This window comes from Orbicella faveolata, unplaced genomic scaffold (assembly GCF_042242905.1).
Source record: "Orbicella faveolata isolate gen_17 unplaced genomic scaffold, um_ofav_v1 contig_4, whole genome shotgun sequence".
NCBI classification, from domain to species: domain Eukaryota; kingdom Metazoa; phylum Cnidaria; class Anthozoa; order Scleractinia; family Merulinidae; genus Orbicella; species Orbicella faveolata.
This window is the reverse complement of record NW_028301569.1, coordinates 7,502,752-7,524,433: the sequence shown is the minus strand read 5'-3', so window position 1 is coordinate 7,524,433 and position 21,682 is coordinate 7,502,752. Positions and strand designations below refer to the sequence as shown.

Sequence of the window (21,682 nt, the reverse complement as noted above, 5' to 3'; positions counted from 1 at the left end):
TACTCTTCTCTATGTTCATCAGTGAATTATTTAACGTTGCTGAAATGTAAACATTAAATATTTTTAATTCTGAATGAAAAGACACTTTACAAGGAATGTGACGAACAATAACGTTTCAATTGATTGAATTGAATCGAAGGGAAATTTAACGTATGATAAAAAAGAATCGAACGGAGAATACCAGCAATGGTGCATTCTTGAAATTCTCATAAACTAATTGCCCGCTGGTTATAAATTATTTTATTCTCGGCGGGGAATATTTTTGTAGGATCATTTCTTGATCAAATCGTTATGCCCCCTGAAAGTTCCCACTTGAACAAACGAGAGGCGCAAAGGAAATTACTTACAAAAGGCAATATATGCTATCAAGTATATCGTCCTGATATTTGATGACCAGTGTTCACAACTTTCTATTTGTGTAAAATTGTTACAAGATCATTTTATTGAAAAGGCATTATAGAGTTCGAAACTTCGCACGCAGGAAAAACCCTGTTTAAGTTAATTGTTTACTGACTTAAACTGGGTTACTTTTTTCAGTAAGTAAAACCAGATATTAGTTTCCTATTTGATCGAGGACGATGCAAACTACCTTTTTTGCCATTTGCTTTTTGCTAATGGTAAAACGAAGCAAAGAATCCTTTGCCAAAATTGTGATCAAGAGACCATCCCTTCAGGCTATGAACGATGGAGTAGTAGATGGCTTTCGGGTTAGAGCTAATGGTGGAATGAATTTTGGAAGCAAGGAATTTGAATGCGAAGATTTCAATGCTGTGATTCCGAGAGGAATAAACTCAAGTTCCAGACTTCATTGCGAATGTAAAAGTGAAGCTTCAACATTTGGCTTTTTTGATGAAAAGTGGCAATGTGTGGATAACGGAGAACTTCGCCAAAGTGAAGGTAGGTATCGAAACATCTTCAAAGTTTATGGGACATATACTCTAAAACTTGTGCGTTTAGGTTTTTGTTTGCTTTCTAACCGACAGTTTCCGCTTAATAATTAAATTTACTTTAACTCCTAAAAGTGATAAAAATCTTAATTCCTTCTACAATATCAATACAGGATTAAGTAAACAGGTGTCAAGAATTAAGAAATCAACAACTGTGCGTGGCAATGGTGTTGATGCAACGACACCATATATATTCTCAGTTTGATCAAACATAACAGGAATTTGTGTAATGGAGAATGAAAGATTGAAACTTGGACTAAACTTTGATTCAAAGTTTTACATATGTACATAAAAAAGTTTTGACACTGACATATGATTGCATAACGCGCAATTCATAGAACAAACTGATGTAAGTATCTTAGAGGAATTATTTAATTTACGCCACAGCCGACTGTGTTACTGAATAACTAGAGATATCACCTTTAGATCCAAATCGAAACATGGAGATTTCACCGTTGTTAAGTTCTTATACCCAAAATATGATTATTTCACGTTGACGTTTCAGTGAAAAATTGGCTTAGAAATGTATCAAAGTGTGTCACGCACGTGCATTTCGAGATGTACGCACTATACTGATTGTCTGCATGCTGTTTTCCCAGAGGGTAGTCCAAGAAAAATCAGTGGGGTGTGCGGCCCGCTTCCCAAAGCCATGACCAAAACGGCTATACAGCCCATTTAAGGGACCCCCGGGGGAAGTTAGGTGAACGTTAGGTGAAACAGTGTTCTGAAGTCTGAAAAAGTTGCATAATGTAGCAAAGTTTCGAGTGGAACGATAGTTCTTGTTTTGATGTCGTGTATTTCACGTGCGGTAACACTCAACTGGAGTTCCCCCGCAGTATCATTATATTAAATTTAATATCAACCACTAGCCCTCCGGGAAGTTATATTTTTAAATATTGCCGATGACTTCAATATTGCAAGGTAAAACGGAGTAGTTATGACTTCTGCATCACTGCACCTATGGTGACGACCAACGGAACTGTAAAGGCCAGGTTCGAGCACAGTCGAAATGTTTATCCAATAACTAAACATGAATACGTCTTCTGCTAGAACCTGTCGCTTAATTACTGTATATAGAGACAGTTGATCATCCTTTACAATCTGAGAATAAAGTATAGGAAGTGATAAAGCAATTTATCAGGAATTTAAATGGTTTCCATTTTAACTGAAATCAGAGCATCTTAAGAAAGAGAACCAAGTAATAGCTTTTCAAAGCCCGGCTAATTCTTAACAATCCACCGTCATTTTGGATGAACGAAAATCGTCAAGCAAAATGCTAGATTAGAAGTTTGGAACTAGTCAGCCAAACATTTTTCGCGTGGCTAACAAGATTTGATTATTTTTGAAGGTTAAACCTTAAAATGTGTTTGATAGTTTAGTCTGGGTTTACGTTGTTAAAATATTATGCCCCGCAGGCTGTGGATTTCAATTTTCTTCGGATACTGAAGTCGACGACCCATTGGAAGTTCTGAAGGAAGGAGATCAAAGAGCTGTCGTACTACCATCCAAAAACTGTACCATTAATGAATCAACTTCAATGTATCTTGAGTGCGGAACCTGGCGTCCCATTGACAAAATGTCCGTGCTGAACACGTTTAGATTAAATCAGAGTTGTATGGATAGCCCCATCTTAAAGGCAAGTGATTTAATTTTACCTAGAGTGTATAAAGAGGAGGAATTTACCCAAATTTTAGCAGCACGGTTGCCTTCAGATTTGATCGTATACCATTTGGAGGCCAAAACCGTGCGAGAGCAAAAGCAGACATTGCTATTTGGCACATAATTATGTAATATATATATAGCAATACTTCTTTATTTGACAACATTTGTTAATTGTCTGTCATATGACGGGAAAATATTGGCTTCGAGAAACTATATAGCATTGATTTGGGTCGTCAAAAATTTCAAACATAGTTTCTCTTCAAAACAAAGCGCAATATTGATATTAACATTTACACGAAGGTTATCGTAAAAATTACTTATGGACCCATCTACACTACGCCGGAGAAATTTGAAAACGCAACTTTATTTCTACGGTTAGGCCTTCCGTCCACACTAATCCGTCACGAAAACGGAGCTTTCCGAAAACACTCTTCAAACCGGAGGAGTTTGAAAAAGCCGCCTTTGAATTTTAGTGTGGACGAGAAACATTTTGAAAATGAAGTTTCTCGAAAACCACGACTTCTTGATAATCATGTCACTAACCCTGACCCTTAAGGGTGCTCTCAAGCTTTTCTGCCGCCGGTGATTGATGCGTTTATAAATTTCTCCGGCGCAGTGTGGGTGGAAAACATTTGATGCATTTTCGGAGTGAAAACTCCGTTTTCAAGTTTCTCGGGCGTAGTGCATGTGAACGAAGCCAAGTTTGATAAACACTTCTGTTGTCCTTTTCGTTATATTGAACGGCTCCTTGAACGTCTTAGTTTACTTTCTAAATAATATGAGTTGTTTCACTGCTCTATCAAAATAATATTTTTTTTCATGTTTTCGTTATCTAGGTTGACAGTGAGAACATCTCATCTTTGTTGAACGGCCGTGTAATAAAACTTGGTTTGACCTGTCTTCCGGCCAATGGAGAGCCTTGTTTGATTTTTAAACTTAGAGGATCCGTTAAATGTAAGTTGATATTTCCTTGTATTTTATTTTCCTGGGCCTATGAGCTGTTCACCAACAAAAACATGATAGAATATTAGCACCTTGCCATAGACAATGATACCGTAATGTACTTTTAATTATCAGAGGCTGTTCCTCGAAATATCTGTACCCTATCCGGCTTTTTGCTGGATGGGAAGCCCTGGGGCACTTAGCCTTTATACTAACGAACCTCTAGGCCGGAGGAAACTTGATACTTCCAACGAGTTGAAGGTCTATATATGATCCTGAAACTACACTCTTCAACTCATTTCAACCCACACCCTTCCCCCCAATAAGGGTGTAGATGATAGCCTTGGAACCAGGTCCTTGATTAAGTCTGGTGTATGTAAATTTGGGTTATTTCGTCGTCATGTTTGCTCATCGTACCACTTGTAGTTGTAATTAAAGTTGTTCTCTTACTCGTAAGGGACTATTTTTTAGTTGTTTTACTGTTAAAAAGATTACAAGCATTGGTACATTGTTTACACAGTATATTAGGCCCTGACTCTTAAAAGTTGTCTTGGAACAGCTTTTTGCATGTTTCAATTTGCAATACAAAGTGCCCGTTGTGCAGGTCAGTCTTGTTAGCAGCATAATTAATTCGTGGCCTTCAGGATAATTTATTCGTGGCCTTCAGGATAATTTATTCGTGACCTCTAATGTGTTTGATCCACAGGTCCATTTAATCAGAAAAAGTTATTGCCTTCGATGTCTTTAACGATGCTAGCTTCGCCATATTGGATTTCAAGCACATTGCACAATGAAATTTACACCTTATCCACCATTTCATATAAACCATCACGAACTCACAGCTTCTCGCTGGCATGGAAATCCTCTTCATATACGTCACCTTCAAGTGTTAGCCACACAAGTATCACACCTATCAACCAAGTTGCTTCTTCATTTAGGCCGACACAAACTGTACGCGTAGCCACCACGCCTTTATTCCGAGAACCTCAGACAATATCTAACGAGGGATTATCATTGTTTGTATCTCTCTCCGCGAATACAATTTCCCAGCCACTGACCGGTAACACAGGTATTCAGTCGACACCTGTTGATAACGATGAAGAACTTTCAATATTTCGTGGAAAAACGGATTCAACCCAGTCTGTGTTGTCACGAATGACTTCGCGCTCTGTTCTACACTCGACTAATACTATAACAGCATTTAACTCGGTTTTTGTAAATGAAAGTATTGGAATGAATCAAACTTTAGGAGATGGAGACCAAAAAGCCATGACAGATAAGGTAAGGTTATAGTCTTGATTTCATTCATTTAACTATTTTATATACAACAGGGGCTGTCAAATTGCCTTCCCCTTTTCGTGACAAAATCTTGCCGCATTTTTCTCTCACCGCAAGAACCCTTAGATATTAATAGATATTTATAACGAAAAGTGTATTTTTAAAACGCGCTCTGTGATTGGATGAGAGTGGTTTTCGTGCGCTCGTAGGCTATTTTCAAAAATCATATAACAAAAAGCCGCTTATATTTAAAAATATAATTGATAAACATTTGTGTGCGACTTGCAGGACTTAACCGTTTGTGTCTTTACGAGTGGTTTAAGGTATTGGTGTTGTAATCTAGAGCTATACAAGTTTCAGTTTTCAAGCCTTCGACCCTGCCACTAAATGGAGGTTCTCTTGGTAGTCGCTAGTTATAGGGCCAGGTCAAACTTTAAACATCACAAGAGACGAACTATAATTGCAATTTGAGTCGATCCAAACGAGTAAAGCTCGACCGTTGGGTGAAACGTCGAACTTAATTCGAATTTAGATCTAAATTCAGTCGGACAAACTCTGCTGAGTCAAACGTCGAAGTTTAATATCACGAACGTACTTCGCTCAGTTTAATTCGTCTTATGTGAAGTTCGACGTTTGACCTGGGCCTTAATCACACATTGTGAATAACTAACCGTTCTGCCTCCCACCAGTTGAGATTTGTAGCCTTGTTTTGTTTATTTGTAATGTTTGTTTCGTCTGTTTGAGTGTGACACCTCGAAACTTAGTAGTTCAGTGTAGCTCGAGGCTAAGTACATTGACTAAATATGTCATTCTTAATTCAATTCATTTCCTCAGATGAGCCCATCCATGAGCCGGATCATGTTGACGGCTGTGATCCCAGGAATCATGGCGGGCATTTTAATCATCCTTGTTTCACTTCTGTTGTGTTTCCTTGCCAGAAGAATGGGTCATTTGATGTAAGTATTCGAATTTTTTTTTTCCGAGTGGCTTTTTTTTGACCAAGACTATTTCAAACCAAGAACTACGAACCATTTCCTTAACACTGTTAAAGACTTTTTACAAACCATGTACAATTTTATTTCTTTTCAGACGTGTTGGAGCTGACAGAGACGGGGACGGAGAAGGTTAGCTAGTCTTTTGTTTTTATTTGTTAAGAATAACCATCGAAATAACCCACAACCTACTCCAATCTGGCCTTGAAAACTCTGTAATTTAACTGAATAGCCGAGACCTACGGTAATCTAATCCGAAAATCTTTGGTTAGAATCTCACCGAGGTCTAAAAAAGTTCTGGTTTGCCTTTGTGCTCTCACATTTCCTTACTAGGGCTAATATTCAGAAGGAAACTGTTTGGTTGATTTGAATTCAGTTATAAAATTGCTATAGACTTAATTCTCTGATTTCCCTTTTTCGAAAGAAAAATCTGATACAGTTTTCGTTTGATTATTAGTCTTCTTCCTGATTAAACTTTCTTGGGCCTTAATTGTATAATAGAGCGTTCCGCATGAAAGGTCCAGAGGCCGCTTATTTTTGAGAATCGAATGGAAGAGTCAGTATCTTATTCAAGAAATCGGAAATGAGATTGTGATTTAGTTCCTATGCGAGAGAAAAACACTATTGCTTGAACATGATAACTTTAACGAAACCACAACGATGGCTTAATAGCCAGGTAGATAACGATCGAGTACGTTTGATTGCGGCTATGATAACGGTATGATAAAACGACCGCGATTGGAACACTAGCCATTTCGTTTAGTTCATGTTAGTCGATCAAACATCAGAAGGGGTGCTGCGGTTTTGTTCAGTATTAGACTCTAAAGGCCAATGGCTCTATAAGGACACTAGAGGAAGTTCCTCTACTATTTTGGACAGCTCTTGTGGATTCCTTAAGCCTTTTCTGACTAGATCCAAACCAAAGGGTCACGTAATGTGATCGTACATTTTAATCTGTGGCTGAATTCTACGCTTTTTAGATAATTCATGTTGAAGCTATTGAGAAGTACTGTCATGTGATACTGTTAACTAACTGCGCTCTACCAGGGTGTTTTAGCTCTTAGATGTCTGATTGTGACCCTACTTTCACGTGGTACTGGTTTTCATGCTGTACAAAAAGGTTATAAATTTTAATCTTAAGATAAAACTATAATGTGTGACCATTCAAACGAAAGCTATTGAGCAGTACTTTCATGTGGCACTGTTATTATGCTGTACAAGGTGGTTGTTTAAGTCTGTGGATGAAACCCTGGTGTGCGTGCGGTACTCCTGACTGCTTTCAGTTTCAAACTTGTAAGACTGTGTAGCCGCAAGTTGAACTTGCGGCAAGTAGAGACTTGCGTTGGGTGGCCAAACAGACTAGTACACGCAAGTCGCAAAAAAACATTTCAAGGCAGACATATTCTGTATTTCGTTGGCTAATAACAGGCATAAGGACGTCTCTCAACTTGCGTTGACTTGGGTTGGGTGGCCAAACGGTGAAAGACCTGCGTCGACTTGCGTGCAAATTTGATCTCGACCAAAGTGAGCGCAAGTCAACGCAAGTGCACGCAAGTCCTGGCCAAACGGACTCGCAAGTAGACCCAAGTTTTCAGTTTCCGTCTGCTTGCGAGTCCGTTTGGCCAGGGCTTAAAACTTAAAAAATGTTTAAGTTGGGCATAAAGCGAAGCTAGAAAAACATCTACCCCTAATAAGTTAGAAAATACATGGCAAATTGTTTTCCGTTTACTTCTCTTTTAGACAGGGTACACTCTTTTAGTGAGGTGAGTCAATTTCAGCGTTCTTACGTGCGAAGTTATACTCATATTGATTTAAAAGGAACATTTTATTTCGAGTGATTATGGCAAACCGGAATAATTAAAGTATGATTCGTGCAGTTTAAACTCATTTGAGAATGGCCATGTGTTCTTGGGCAGGATACTTTACTCTCGCTGCCGTCCACCAAGATTTATGAATGGGTACTGGCAAATTTAACGCTGGGGGTAACCTTGTGATGGAATAGCAACCCATCCAAGGGCGGGGGAGGGGGGAGATATACTCCAAGCTGTAGTCGTTTCATCAGTATTACAGAAACTGGGATAATATAAGCTCCGGTTGTATATGGGCCACTGGCCTGATGCAAACTCTTTACTCACTTACAATTAAATCACGCCCATACAGGACGCTACCATTCATGGAAGTGAAGAAAATGTTTCTGTTTATGAATTGGTTGAGAGGGGAAATTCTTCAGGTGTAAATGAAACTCAAGGATCAGGTAAGATTTAACAAAAAAATCAAAAAGAAATGACTGACTTCTTTCAATTCCATGGTATATTTTTTAAGCCTTACGATAATAGCTAAGGCATTAATTACTAAAGTTTTCTCCTTGCTATTGTGCATGTAGGAGTGTCACTGGTTTCTCAGTGATGTAAAACCGTGTTACGCTTGATTCATACTAACGACATGACTACATAACGATGTGATCACTTATGTCGGTGAGGTGAACATCAACATGAAGACATAAGGAAACGTCAGTTCTTTTTCCTTATTTCTTTATGTTCATGTCCGCCTTATGTTGCTATTATGTCGTTATGTCTTAATGTTCACACTGCAAACATAACAACAGAACGTCCTCCTTGTGTCGTTATGTTTTTGTCGTTATGCTGCTAGATAGCGTGAACTAGGCCATAGATGTCTACCCGTATCTTCAGTAAAAGTCATCATGATTAATCGTAAACTTTTTATCTGCTTAGTTTCAAATGCTGTGTATCAAAAAGATGATCAGATTGAGTTCCAAGAACCTTCAAACCACGCCAAAATGCCTGATGACGCGGTAAACATATATGCCGAACCATTTGGACACATTGCTGGTACAAATGTACACACTGATTCTGCTTTAACCCCCTTGGATAATGCTCTTAGATATCAGAATCTCCTGGGGAAAAAGTTAGAAAGTGGTGAGATGATTTAACTTAATATTTAATTTTTACGTTTACAGAATACAGTCGAGTCTTCACTAACGGCCATCTCTAAGTAATGGCCCCTTTTTTTTGTCTTGGCGAAAAGTCCATACATTTTCTCGTATTCTAACCTCTCTACAACGGCCACCTCTCCACAACGGCATCGGCCAATAAAACGCGTCCAGATTGACAGAAAAATCTCTCCACAACGGCCAGTTAATTAACGTCTGACGAGCGGTGTATACAAAAGCCCATCTTTATTGGAAAAGGTCACAAAACGTGATCCATATACACTGCGCGTCGTTGGTCTCTGTTTCTGTTTGGTTTCTGTTTTATTGATATGTTACGTATTTACATGCTACAATAAGCATTTAAAAATGTTAAACCCTTTGAAAAAGTACAAGTGTCATATTGTACTCCCACCTCCCCAAAACGGCTACCTCTACACAATGGTCACTTTCCTCTGTCCCCAAGGTGGCCGTTGTGGAGAGGTTTTACCAAATCAATAAAATGCCGAGAAGGCAGGTGTTGACAATACAGGAAATCATTAGCTAAGTGATATTGCCTTGATGTACCGCCAAATTCTTAGAACTGCATCGAAAGAATTGTATGGCAATGCGTATAGAAAATTGATATTTCAAGTTTAGAAACTGAAAAGATTTAATCTCGTGTTTGTCGTATGAAAAGATCAGTTTTGGAAATTTGAAAATGGGAAATTTTGGAAAACAAGTGCTTGGATTATTTTTAGTGGACGTCCTCTAATTATTGAAGCTTATTGAAGACTGAATTACTCAAAATTTACAACGACGATCTCCGATCATTTACGAACCCTTACGGAGTGTTCCGAGGATGATCAAACACATTTTCGAACGTTCCCAGACCTTCAGTGATTTGTTGAAGATACTAAACACACAATATGTTTTAATTTCTTATTTAAATTACGTTTTTATTATTTGAACACCTTGGCAGTGGAATATGCGTCGAGATATTCTGTGCCTCAAGCCAGGCCCTTACACCACGAGGGCTCGGATAAGACAATGGAAAATGGGCCCACTACATGTACGAGCGCGCCATCATCAAGTACTGCGGAGGGCCCTTCAAACATGGAACGTAGGGAGAGATACACATTAAGGGACATTTTAGTTGAGGACTTAGACATAGAAACGTCCGAAGCTCCTGAGGACCTCTTTGAGGAAATACGATTGCGACCTTCATTGCTCATTGAGGAAAGAACAATCCCTGGTCAGAGTGAAGACTGTGATAATAGGTGTAGTGCAAACGCTTTGGAAGAGAATTTAAATTCATCAATTGAACTGAACAAGACATCTCAAACCTCCAAAAGACAGATCGAGCAACTGGAAAGGCATCCATGTACGGTGCACGAAAAGTCCAAAGAGAACAAAACTAAAGTCAGTTCCTTGAAAAAGTTTAAGACTTTCTTTAAACTGACTCTTTAGTTCTATTCTGACTTCCACTGAGTCGCATGGATAGTTTGAAACTTGAACTATCGTGTTTGGGAAACTATTAAAAGAGTTCAAGAAACTACGGCAATCAAACTGAGGGAAGCGAGTCAGGTCTCGCTATAATCTAAATGATTTTAGTTTGTCTCTCATAGACAAATAATTGCTAAAGGCAAAGAGGCTTGAAACCTTCTCTGCCGTAACCCAGAACTTGGCCATTTCACGTTTGTTTGTTTTTTTTAGAAATGACAAGACAGGAACAAGGAAGTATTACGCTTGTTCAGATCCACTGTGCCACCCGTTAAACAAAGTAAATGTCAAAAATGTCATTCCTTTTTACTGAAAAAAGCAGCTTAGCTTAGATCTTAGAAGGAATTCTCGATCTGAAGAGGGACAAACTTAAATGTCGCTTTTCTCTATCCCGAGATGTTGGACAAGAAAAATAAAATCAGAACTATGTAAAGCTCATTCTTTGTCAGGTAAACATTGAAGACAGTCGGACGAAATCTTAATTAAACCTTAACATAGTTTGTTTTTCAAAGTCAATCTTAGCAGATTTCCTTTAAACATACAAACACGATTTAAAAACTCTAACTTGAAGTATAAGACTTGACCACCTTGAAGGACCTCCTCAAGTAGAGAAGCAATTTTATTCAGTTCACTATGTTACAAGTAATTAAAGGGCAAGAGTTAGGTTAACACTATTTCCACAAGTTCCCTTTTACTGACATGAAATAAGCCCCACATGTGGATTTCTTTCACGTATGACTCTTGATCTTGTGGTGTTAACACTTACTTATAAATTTCCGTCATTAGTAATCACCGACCAGTACTGGCTCGCCATTACTTTTAATAAACAAAAAAAAAAAAATGCGGCCATATGTATGATTTTTTTATATCTCTAAAGTCCTAAATTATGCTGACTCTTTAACAAACAGGGTTTCAGACAGTCTATGGGCGCGACAACCAACTCACCCTCTCCTTCCCCAAAACAGAAGTTAATCTTAACAGTTATCAAACCGCATTCCTCTGAATCATGCAGAACTCATAAACGTAGGTTTCTTCTAAAAAGATCTTCAAAAAATTCACACAAACAACATAGGAGACGTAAAGAGCAAAAATCGCTCTAGTCTTCCCGCAAATTTACTGCTTGGTGAAGCTTTTTGAAATTCAAATTACGTTCACTCATTACTATTCATATTTCATCTTTAACTTCGCACGCGGTAACTGCCGAGTGACGGGAAAGTAAAGTTGCTTTGATTCTCCGTTGAATAATCTTCAAGACACTAGTTCCTGCGTGGAAAATGTATGTATTGAACGACCACCAGGAGGCCTTTCTAATACCGTGCACTGAAAGGGGGCAGTGAACAAATGCTGAATGTATACATATCTATTGGCAGAGGAGATGCAGACTTTCAAGCACACTGTCTACAGTGTCGAGGTAACTCATTTCTATAGTTTCCTTACATTTAGTCTTCTCTAAGCATGTTGTTGAAAGACGTTTTTTTCTTTACTTTTTACATTCCCAACGTGTTATAGAATTCAAAACGGTTTAATTGCTCCACTACGTCGAAACCGAAGTTTATCTTTGCATATTTAAACGCTGTTTACCTGGAATTGCATGGTTGAAATTGTCTTCGAGCGAGATCTGCACCCTGATTTTCTGGAATTGTTTTTTGGGTGAATCGTTCGTTTTTGTGCTCGTTACAAAAAGGAAAAATCGTCATATACGAAAGTTTTTTTGAGTTATGTTTTTAAAAGGATTATATTTCGCGTGAAGTTTCCGTTTCGAAGATCGGGCTTGGACTGGGACACAAAACTAATCGCTCACTCTTCAATACATTTTTGAACATTTGACGCAAAATTCTTATACTTTAAAGTCATTGGGTGTTTTCAGCAAGTTGATTTTTCCCATTGATGAGCTAGGGTGTTTGTTCAGAGAAGTTGTTATTGTTTCATTAGTGCATTATTGACGTTACATCTAAGTTCAATTTGTTATACTTTACAGGGAGTTGGCGTGGGAATGTATATTTTCCGGAATTTGACGAGTCATGCTCATATCTCTTTTCGCAGTCGTCTTCTCGATGTCTCAAGCAAGATTGTCGACTTCATGCATCAACAAAGACAACGCCGTAAGGTAACAAAGATATTGTTTACATCGATTTATAGCGGAACACGATTACGTGTCAGAAATTAACGGGAAGGAGAGATCTATGGTAAACTTTCAGCAGTTTAAAAATACTTTATTTTTTCACCATTTTAGGTGGCATGGAGGATGACACTTTTGATTGTTTCAGTCAAGCGCCTGGAGCAGATTGTCCACTATATCTCTGGAATCAGCGCAAAAAAGCCAAAAGGTAAGTAAAATATTCCTTTGGAAAATTAGCAAGAAATTTGGAAGTGCTGGGGTATAACCCTCTAGCTAGGGTAACCCTAGCTCCAGGGTTACCTTACCTCCTAGGGAGGGCCTTGTTATAGTCTGTAGCAAAAGAGTTGGGTGTTGAAGGGCTGAAGGCTTGTGTCGGATATGCAGGGAAATAACGTTTAGAGACCGGTGAGGGAGATGTCTGGTAGAAGATTTCAAACATTTGACGTCACTGCTTGATTTGGTTTTCAGTTATATACGAGATGCAACTGTCCATCATCTTCTGGATACTGGCTGAAAAGGACTGTGAACCGCATGTATGGAACAAGCTCAAAGTCACGAGGTAACAATAACTGTTTATTTTGATTCAAACAATGATTGGCAGCTTGTACATCAAGACACTACTGTCCCCCCCCCCCCCCCTACTTGAGGTGGTGAAGCACCTTTTTGGTAATTGTAATGTATACAATTATTCTAGGGGAAATCTTAGTATAGAGGCAATTTTAATCCTTAGCTTTCTTCGGAACACATCCCATCACTGCGTTTTTCTTTAAGGGCTGGTGGGAGGGGGGGGGGGGGGAGGGGGTTTACAAGTTGCAGGCTTGCATAAAAAATGAGACGAGTCGAATGGGGCTTTGCGTTGGTGTTGGGGTCATTCCAGGACCATAGCGTTTTTCATCATCTAAAATTGGAAAACTTTTTTTTGGGAAAAATGACCAAATGAAAGATTCAATTGTCCAAAACTAACAATAATGAATAGACGAAGTAAAGTTGAGGTGTTTTTCACATCTATATAGCTAAGTTCCAACTAACGGAAAAATCGTTGCAAAACCCAACTGAGTAAAAATATTTTTCGACGATGTTTTGACCGCTTGGACAAAATAGACTTACCAAGGGTGTAACCAGACAATTCGGGGAGCAAGGGGCTGTAACAGCTTGTTAAACTGACTGAAGAAGAGAAGGGCGGGGCATGCCCCTCTCCCATCTCAAAGAAAATTTAAAAAGTTACACCATCTAAGGCAATATTACCTGCATCAGTTTTAACGAAAGAGTTAAGACTTTGAATGACAGACTGAATTCCACTAGAAGATATTTTCCTCACACTAGATTCTCCTATTTTCGCATGGTCTTGGCAATTTTATCTATGAACACCACTACAGGGTTGGCAGTACTTTAAATACTTTTCATTTTATTTCAGAGAAATGAAGGGAGTCGTGTTGGAGAGGAAGCTGAGTTGGTGAATTGGGAACAAAGATTTTTATGTCACATGGATGATATGATAGCGATATGAGGTATGTTTTATTCATTGATTGATCTATATGATTATGTTAAGAGTGTATGCCTGTAAAAATCAAACAAATTCTTAATTTCGCGGCGAGGGTCGAAAATTCGATTTCGCTCAGCTTTTCACATTTTGTAAACTATCTTTTTGAAATTGATAGTTGCTTTTTATAAATGTAAAATGCGGTCTTTATCAACTGATTCTCAAGGTAATACAGAAACAAGGGAATTGCCATTTGGACAAAGATCAGTTCTACGACCACCAAGCAAAATAAAGTTGAATAGTTTTACGAAAAATCGAGCACATGCCTAAAGATAACTTTGTCTTAAGCTTAGTAGCTCTCATTGCAACATATATAGACGGTCTTCTTATTTGTAGTGTATCCAGAGCGTGATCTGAGTATAAGTTGAAATAAGGAAAAGTTTAATTTTCTGATAATAAGGAGATCATTCCGTACACTTGTGACGCTACTTTTGACATTCAATGGAAGCCAGATGCTGTCTTGTTAGGATCATGGTATGTGTTTACTGAAGGACGCTCACTAAGCCTGCTTTCTACCCTTTTTCAAGTGCAGTTCTGTTCTTCACTTTGAAAGTAATTCGGTGTAAATAAGAAAAAAATGAATTAAAATATCGTGACATGGCTTTTGTAACCGCTTACATTTGTTTTCAATTTTGATTAATTTAGAAAATAAGAAAGAATTAAAAATAACTATAAGCGTTTTGTGATTTTTATAGCAAAGACTATTACGTGTTCTTACGTGCGATTGCACATTATATTTATAAGCTTTTTTCTGCTCATTTGACGGTTTGGGAATTAAATCATTCTTTTTTTTTTTTGCAAAATTTACGACACCAATATTCAGCGCTTTAGGTTACAGCTTAATGAACTGGACATAAACACATGAATATTGTTTCCCTAGCTGACGTCAGTAGATTTGCATAACACCGTCGGTCTATACATCAAATATCTCTGGGTTATATACGTCCATGTTTGTAATTTAACGATCGCTAGCGACTCAATTGTCGAGATTTCTAGCTTTCTAAGTTGATAGGTAATGAAGTCGATCGTGACGGATTGATCATAACCTGGTTCATTTTTACAACCGTATCGCTGTTCAGTTGCTTAACAGCTGTACAACCTTCAGAGAACACATATTAAAAGGACTTAAAATTCACTGTGCATTGAGTCTCGCAGTTATCTCGCAGTTAATCTAGCAGTTAATCTAGCAGTTATCTCGCAGTTATCTGGATGTATTTCAGTAGTGTCTCTGTACTATCCTACAAAAGATGGCGTTTAATTAGGCCAACACAAAAACACGAAAAACACGAAAAACACGAAAAACGCGAAAAAACACGAAAAAAATCTCATGTTGCTGTTTTCCATGTCAGGCAAAATGTGCGAAAAGATGTTAGTAATAATGAATTCAAGGCAATTGTTTTGCTCTCCAAGCCTCTTGTTTGGACATTTTTTTCTTTTCTTAGACGTTGATACTGAGGTAATATTTGAAATGTTCTTGTCCGGAAACTAGCATAGATTTGAATATTGCTCTACTACAATCTTAAAGAATTGAAAGGATGGAAAAGCGAGGTGATATAAAGCAGGAAGGCTTTTTTTGCAAAATCTATATTCAAATTTATACCGCTCCACCTTAAGCACGTGCATTTGATGTGCTACTAGTATCAACAACAGATGCGGCAGAAACAATAAACTCGAGTTCTGCATGTGGAAAAAGCGAAAAATTTCAAATTGAGCTCATGAAATCTTTCTTCGTTCAGCATTTACTTGCTGTCTTGTGACCAATTGTCTTGTAAGTTGTAAATTTTGTAAAATTCAAAATACCTTCGAGTTGACAAAACAAGCCGACAATGCAATTATTCGGTCAGTCAGATCGATTCGCTCAGTTTTTTTTGCGCTAATTTAGTTCTTTCTAATTCGAGCTGCCATCAATATTTAGATACGATCTTTTAGCAAAATATGCGACATTTGCGATAAAAATTTCAGGGAAAAATTAAAGCACGCGGTTTGAAATAGTAAAGACTAATGACTCTGAAGACTGCAGGAACATTGAAATGTTCAGTTTAAAATAGTTTTCAACAGTAAACAAAGGAAACTCGGGAATGGAAATAATTATTATTATTATGTCTAACAGTGTGCAATTGTCTCGATGTTTTCTACATTTGACATCAGTCGCTGGAATTTGTTATGAACTTAAATTAAAACGGACAAGTTTATTTCGCCGCCGTTAAAACATAAGCATAGTAAAAATTGTAGCTTTGAACGTCAAAGTTCATGTTTTCGCTTTCGTGTATCTTAACTACTTTTTGTACAATCTGATCAAACCTAATAGTTCTAATTCTTCTTTGTTTATTTCTTTCAGAGTGCCTGGGTTGGTTCTTCAGCGTCATAAAGCCAGAATTAATCGAAGAGGGACAAGCAAAGACAAACAATTAATTTTTCCAAAAGGTAGACGTTACATTAGTTAAAAACCGCTGTCGCTAGGGACAATTCGATATTTCTTCATCAAACTGTTGAAAATTAAGCATTGAAAAAATTTCTGGAAGATTAAATGGAAACTACAGAGAATTTCCTGGATGAAATTTAATTCTACAAACCTTTTGATGAATAAATACTCAGTTTTTCTACCAGTTGTAGATTTTTTGGTTGCTTAATCTGAAATGAAATTTTTTGCTCAGGTCTTTCACGTACCAAACTACGTTTAAAAATTTTCAATTTTCCCGCCAAAAGACTTAGAAAAAATACGGGCGCCAAAATACGCATGCGCCAATTTTTTTGAAAAAAAAAAACTTCTTGTTAACATCTGTTTAAAATTTTTTAATTTTCCCGCCAAAAAACTTAGAAAAAATACGGGCGCCAAAATACGCATGCGCCAATTTTTTTTGAAAAAAAAAATTGTTAAAATCAGTTCAAAATTTTTTAATTTTCCCGCCAAAAGACTTAAAAAATACGGCGCCCAAAATACGCATGCGCCAAATTTTAAAAAAAATGTAAGTTAATGATAAATTATACTTAACTTAAGAGTCAATAAATGCAATATTTATTCCAGTGTGCATTTCTTTTGTAATCTTTATTGGGTAAATAAAATATTTCGAACAACAAAGTACTCACAACAAGTGTTTCATTTCAATTGTTTTATTCATCATTAATTTTCTACTTGCAATAGTTAATTAGTTAAGTGAAATTCAATTAAATTGATTACAAAGGTGTCATCAAAAAAATTTGCCCTATATATACTAAGACTTTTGGCGGGAAAATTGGAAAAAATTTGCACAGCGTTTCCCCTGACAACTTTTTTGACAAAAATTTTAAGGAGGTACTCCATTGAATTTTTCCCGCCAAAAAATGTTCAACATATACCATCTTGAACACAAACTAACGAAAAAAATTTGATTCCAATCATCGGAGTCTTTCAAAAAAACTAAGATTTTGAATCCAGTCGATATTTGTTTGTGTTTAAGATGGTATATTCCATGATGATATCTTGTTAAATAGTCAGCCTTAAAACGATGGGCAGCTAAAACCTATTTGCGGAAATGAGAAGAGCAAGTTAAAATTTGCACAACTGCAATGTTTCTGCACAACATTGAGAGGGTGAAAACATTTTTAAATCGAAATATTTAAGAGAGTTTGTATAGCCGGGAAGCTTGAGCCCCAACTAAATAAACTCTCTCAACTAGAGCGATTCCAAAATGTCACCGCCTTCTCAATGTTGTGCAGAAACGTTGCAGTCGTACTAATTTTAACTTGCTCTTCCCACTTCTGTAAATAGGTTTCCAGCTGCCCGTCATTCACAGCTTAACTATTTAACGTGATATCATCATGCAATATATTTCAAGAAGATAGCAAAGGCAAGCCATGAATCCGATTAATCTAACGAAAATGAAACCGCTAAAATTTCGATCTAGTCGTAGTATTTGGATAATTTTAGAACTTCCGTCACTTTAAGCCGAGGTGAAATATCAATACCCGACAAATTACAGGCCAATTCAATTTATAAAAGAACTGTTCATGGCTTGCTTCGTTATCTTCTAGAAATTACTTCCAGCGAGGTGTTAAAGATTAATGTCTGGTTATCAAGCTTCAAAATGTATCACTATATATCCTATGGCTTCTGTAATAAAACTTGTAATAAAACTTTTTCAAATGAAAGCAACAGCATTTTAGAAGAATCAGACAATTGAAACTACAATTTTGAAAAGCAATAAAGCTTATGGCATGTTTTTGGAAAATTTTTGTTCGTGGCAAACGAAAGGGATGAAATTTTAGAAGCATCAGACAATTGAAGCTACGATCATGATAATACATGTGAATAAAATCAATAGCCATAAAATTTTCAAAGATCAGACGATCGGAACCAAGTTTTGAAACTCAATGATGTAATGGTTAATATTTTTAGTAAAATAAATCAGACAAAACTACAGTTTTGAAAAGCAATAAAGCTAATAGCAAGTGTTTGGAAAATTTTTGTCCGTAGAAAACGATAGAAATAAAATATTTCAAAGAATAAGACAATTGCCCCTAAGTTTCGAAAATCAAAGATGAAATAGTGAAAATTTTCTGAAAAATCTCTGCCAGTTGTGGACGAAAGCAATGAAATTTTAGAACAATCAAACAATTGGAGTTGCATTATTGAAAAGCAGCAGGTCAATTCGTAAAAATTTTCAGTAAAAATCAGTTTGCCAGTCCAAATGATAACTTTAGAATATTCAGACAATTGAAACTACATTTCTTAAAATGCAAAAGATCTGATAGTACAAATGACAGCCAAAACAGTTTGAAAATCAGATAATTATATCTACATTTTTCGAAAAGCGATAATTGAAAGAGTTGCTTGATACCAGACATAATTCAGTACAGCCTCGCTGGAAGTTAAACAAGAGGATATATTTGGTTTCTGGTTGATATTTATTCGCTTAGTCCCGTTCCGAAGAGACAATTTAAACCGACCGGTTTCCGTACGAAGATGTATAACACAATATCTGCCGATAAATCTAATACTTTCTAGACACGAACATCAATCCAGAAACCCAATATCCTCTTCTAAAATTATTAATTCAAGGTGGCTCTGCCTGTCAATACACAACAAACGTCAAAAGAAATGTTCACGCATTTTACTGCAAGTGCGCAAAACCGAAAAAAAAAAAAATGAACACGAGCTAAACAAGGAAAGAAGCGTCCAAAAATATGTGATCATGTCAACAAATGTTTCAAATATCCAGAAATTAATTTGAATGGATCGGAGTTGCGAACAAATTCAAATTTACTAACGAATCTTAAACGGTTCCTGGAACAAGTTGAAGTGCTTCAAAATTTCAACTGACGTACAAAGAAACGATAGGAATTCTTTGATAGTCACTTCAAGCTGCAGCATTTTCAGACGAGCTGGCTCATTAATTAATTTTGAGCAAGGAAATTTCTTTTCTAATAAGTGTACAATTCACATCATAAATTAATAGCAATATATGTTTACTTTGTAGAAGTTCGGTGACCATGTTGGAAAAAAAAGAAAATCTAAAAATGTTCACGTCTGTTCGACTGCAAAGTACAGAATCGATCAAGAGACTTTTTAATTTCGTGTCTGAAAATGTGAAGATTTGAGAAATAGAAATAATTCTTCGATAACTTAAAACGTTTAATAGCTAAACCAAGTACGGTAAGCTTTCAAACTAAAACAATTTTCATCGACCACTCATGTAATATTGTTTTTGAGCAAGGGCATTGCCCTCCATCAGACAATTCGCATCATAAATCGAAATTGAGCCTTTGTAAAACTTCAGTGCCTAATGCGATTTTGGAGAAATTCAATAATTGTTTGCCCAATTTATGTCACAACATAATTTGTATTGATTGACATGATCACAGTAGCTATCACGGTTTGATTTCAACATGCAGCGCCACCTTAAAATACTCTACAAAGGTAATCGCCTATTAACAGGTTTTCAAACTTAGGAGAGTTGAGCGATTGTAAAATAATTTGGAATTTTGAAAAAAAAAAAGATGAAACAATACTCGAGTCTGATAAGATAAATGTACTAAACCATGCAAATGCCGACCGATAAAATTTAATTTAATCAAATTGATGATCGCTCAATCCTAGAAATAAAACTCCCCACAATTTGAAAACATGTACTAAATGATAACTCGAAAGTGGTTGAAAATTTTCCGGCAAAAATGGCAGAATTAATCAACATTCACTACCGAATCCGAGATTTTTTCCGCGCCCGAATGTCACTGGAATGCAAATATTTCAGTCGAGGAAAAAAAAAAAACAAAACGTGAAAAAATCAAAATGATTTTAGACTACGAAGTTTTGACCCCGAATATAACCTTTTAGGTTACAAGCCTGCCATTTGTTATCGGAAAGATTTCAATTTAACCAAATTCTCAAATTCTTAACTTTGTCTTCATCCTCCCTGCTTGGATCCTTTTGATCTCCTCAAACCTCTGAAAATAAAATAGATTAAAATTGGGTAAGGAACAAACCCAACTGTGGAAACAAAAGAGTAAACGAGGAATAAAGAATTCATAGTGAACTGTTGAACACGAGTGCGCGTTGACAATTACAAGACAAAGTTTGACAAAGACACGCCACTTTCGTAACGAAAGCCAAAACCTCGTTGAAGTAACTGCTATGAACTTAAGCGTCTCGTATGGTTCCTGAACTACTTTCTATCGTAAGGTTTACTCCGTTGCTAAAACTATGAGGTTGTTTTGAAGTTCAACGCGAAACGTAAAGCGCCGAGCCGGTCAAGCGCACGTGGTAGGACTTGAAGCTGGTATTCTTTGTTGAAATATTACTTGCGAATTAGGTAGAGTGCAAAGAATTTGATACTAACCATTGACAGAAATGGGTGTCAACCGACTTCTCTTCCCCAAACGTGGACGCCATTTCCTCTTCAAAGTAAGAATTTGCTTCTTGTATAAAAGGGAGCATTCACATCTTACTCCGACGGCAAACATCTCAAAATGACAAACAAACACCTCAGGTCAGCAACAGTCATCATGAATATGCAAAATAAGATTAGACCAATCAGCTAATAAATACGTCACGAATTTTAGCGACAACACCCTTTGCACGCTTTACATTGAGATCGTTTTGCATTTTCTTTGTTTCTGTAGAGTCTACGTGAACCCGCAAGAGCCAAGTATACAAAAAGGCCGTTTTTCAAATATTATTCACTGTTTTACGGTTTTTAGATTTTATTCCTCTCCTTCATTTCAAACAGGAATTCGATAGCGTTCATCTAAGCATGTAAACACAGTGTACAATACCCGAGTAATACTTTAATTTTTTTAATCACACAATTTGTTCATCCTTATGCCACACTTAATGGCAGGACTAATAAACACTTGCACAAATTGCGCCTAGGTTTGAAAAAAAATCCGATACATCCTAAGCCTGAGACAAAGGATTTTTAATGGAGGCTTAGCATATAAGTGTTGTTATTCCAATATGGGCTCCTTTTATGCAAAGTGTCCCTAATTCTGGGCCAAATTAAAAAAGATTTCAAAAACAATCGTTTTTTTATTAGCCTTGCATCTAAATAAAGTTTGTTTGTTAAGTCCATTGCCGACTCTTACTTTCGCGAAGATTTGTTTGAATTTGCACTCGATGTACAAAGTCATCCATGCTTCCTCAAAGTTTTCACATATTAGTTATTAGCTTAAAAGAAGGGGGCTTAAAAAAGGAAAGGAATGGCATCTGGGAACTCTACGGTAACTTAGGTTTGACCCTTCTCTTTATAGAGGATAGAAAAATGAGTTTCCTGGATTTGAAAATGTTGGAATCTGTTG

The 21,682-nt window shown here is 36.9% G+C and overlaps 2 protein-coding genes and 1 long non-coding RNA gene across 3 annotated transcripts; 2 read left to right on the top strand and 1 right to left on the bottom strand.

The window, feature by feature from the left end:
* The first annotated feature begins 3,415 nt into the window (after nucleotides 1–3,415).
* Nucleotides 3,416–10,688, top strand: LOC110068397 (uncharacterized). Its single transcript, XM_020775776.2, has 8 exons — nucleotides 3,416–3,563; nucleotides 4,258–4,832; nucleotides 5,664–5,785; nucleotides 5,919–5,953; nucleotides 7,562–7,584; nucleotides 7,982–8,075; nucleotides 8,554–8,757; nucleotides 9,730–10,688. Exons 2-8 carry the CDS (start codon nucleotides 4,290–4,292, stop codon nucleotides 10,215–10,217), a joined length of 1,509 nt encoding a protein of 502 aa, XP_020631435.2. The 5' UTR covers nucleotides 3,416–3,563; nucleotides 4,258–4,289; the 3' UTR covers nucleotides 10,218–10,688.
* Nucleotides 10,689–10,818: 130 nt separating this feature from the next.
* Nucleotides 10,819–16,515, top strand: LOC110068332 (uncharacterized). Its single transcript, XM_089276271.1, has 6 exons — nucleotides 10,819–11,661; nucleotides 12,229–12,357; nucleotides 12,484–12,577; nucleotides 12,838–12,928; nucleotides 13,784–13,877; nucleotides 16,248–16,515. The coding sequence occupies exons 1-5, from the start codon at nucleotides 11,599–11,601 to the stop codon at nucleotides 13,824–13,826; spliced, it is 420 nt and encodes a 139-aa protein (XP_089132397.1). The 5' UTR covers nucleotides 10,819–11,598; the 3' UTR covers nucleotides 13,827–13,877; nucleotides 16,248–16,515.
* Nucleotides 16,516–17,004: 489 nt separating this feature from the next.
* LOC149101300 (uncharacterized) lies at nucleotides 17,005–21,217 on the bottom strand. Its single transcript, XR_016203161.1, has 2 exons — nucleotides 20,725–21,217; nucleotides 17,005–20,332 (listed from the first exon to the last, which is right to left on the bottom strand). It is a non-coding gene; the product is annotated as an uncharacterized LOC149101300 (long non-coding RNA).
* Between the last annotated feature and the right edge of the window lie 465 nt (nucleotides 21,218–21,682).

Bases quoted from the DNA above. Each gene is read 5' to 3' on its own strand.
- LOC110068397 (XM_020775776.2), top strand. From the start codon at position 4,290: ATGTCTTTAACGATGCTAGCTTCGCCATATTGGATTTCAAGCACATTG. The intron at 8,076-8,553 runs GTAAGATTTAAC...TTATCTGCTTAG, and splicing joins AAATGAAACTCAAGGATCAG to TTTCAAATGCTGTGTATCAA. The intron at 8,758-9,729 runs GTGAGATGATTT...ACACCTTGGCAG, and splicing joins GGGGAAAAAGTTAGAAAGTG to TGGAATATGCGTCGAGATAT.
- LOC110068332 (XM_089276271.1), top strand. From the start codon at position 11,599: ATGTATACATATCTATTGGCAGAGGAGATGCAGACTTTCAAGCACACT. The intron at 11,662-12,228 runs GTAACTCATTTC...TATACTTTACAG, and splicing joins ACACTGTCTACAGTGTCGAG to GGAGTTGGCGTGGGAATGTA. The intron at 12,578-12,837 runs GTAAGTAAAATA...TTTGGTTTTCAG, and splicing joins CAGCGCAAAAAAGCCAAAAG to TTATATACGAGATGCAACTG.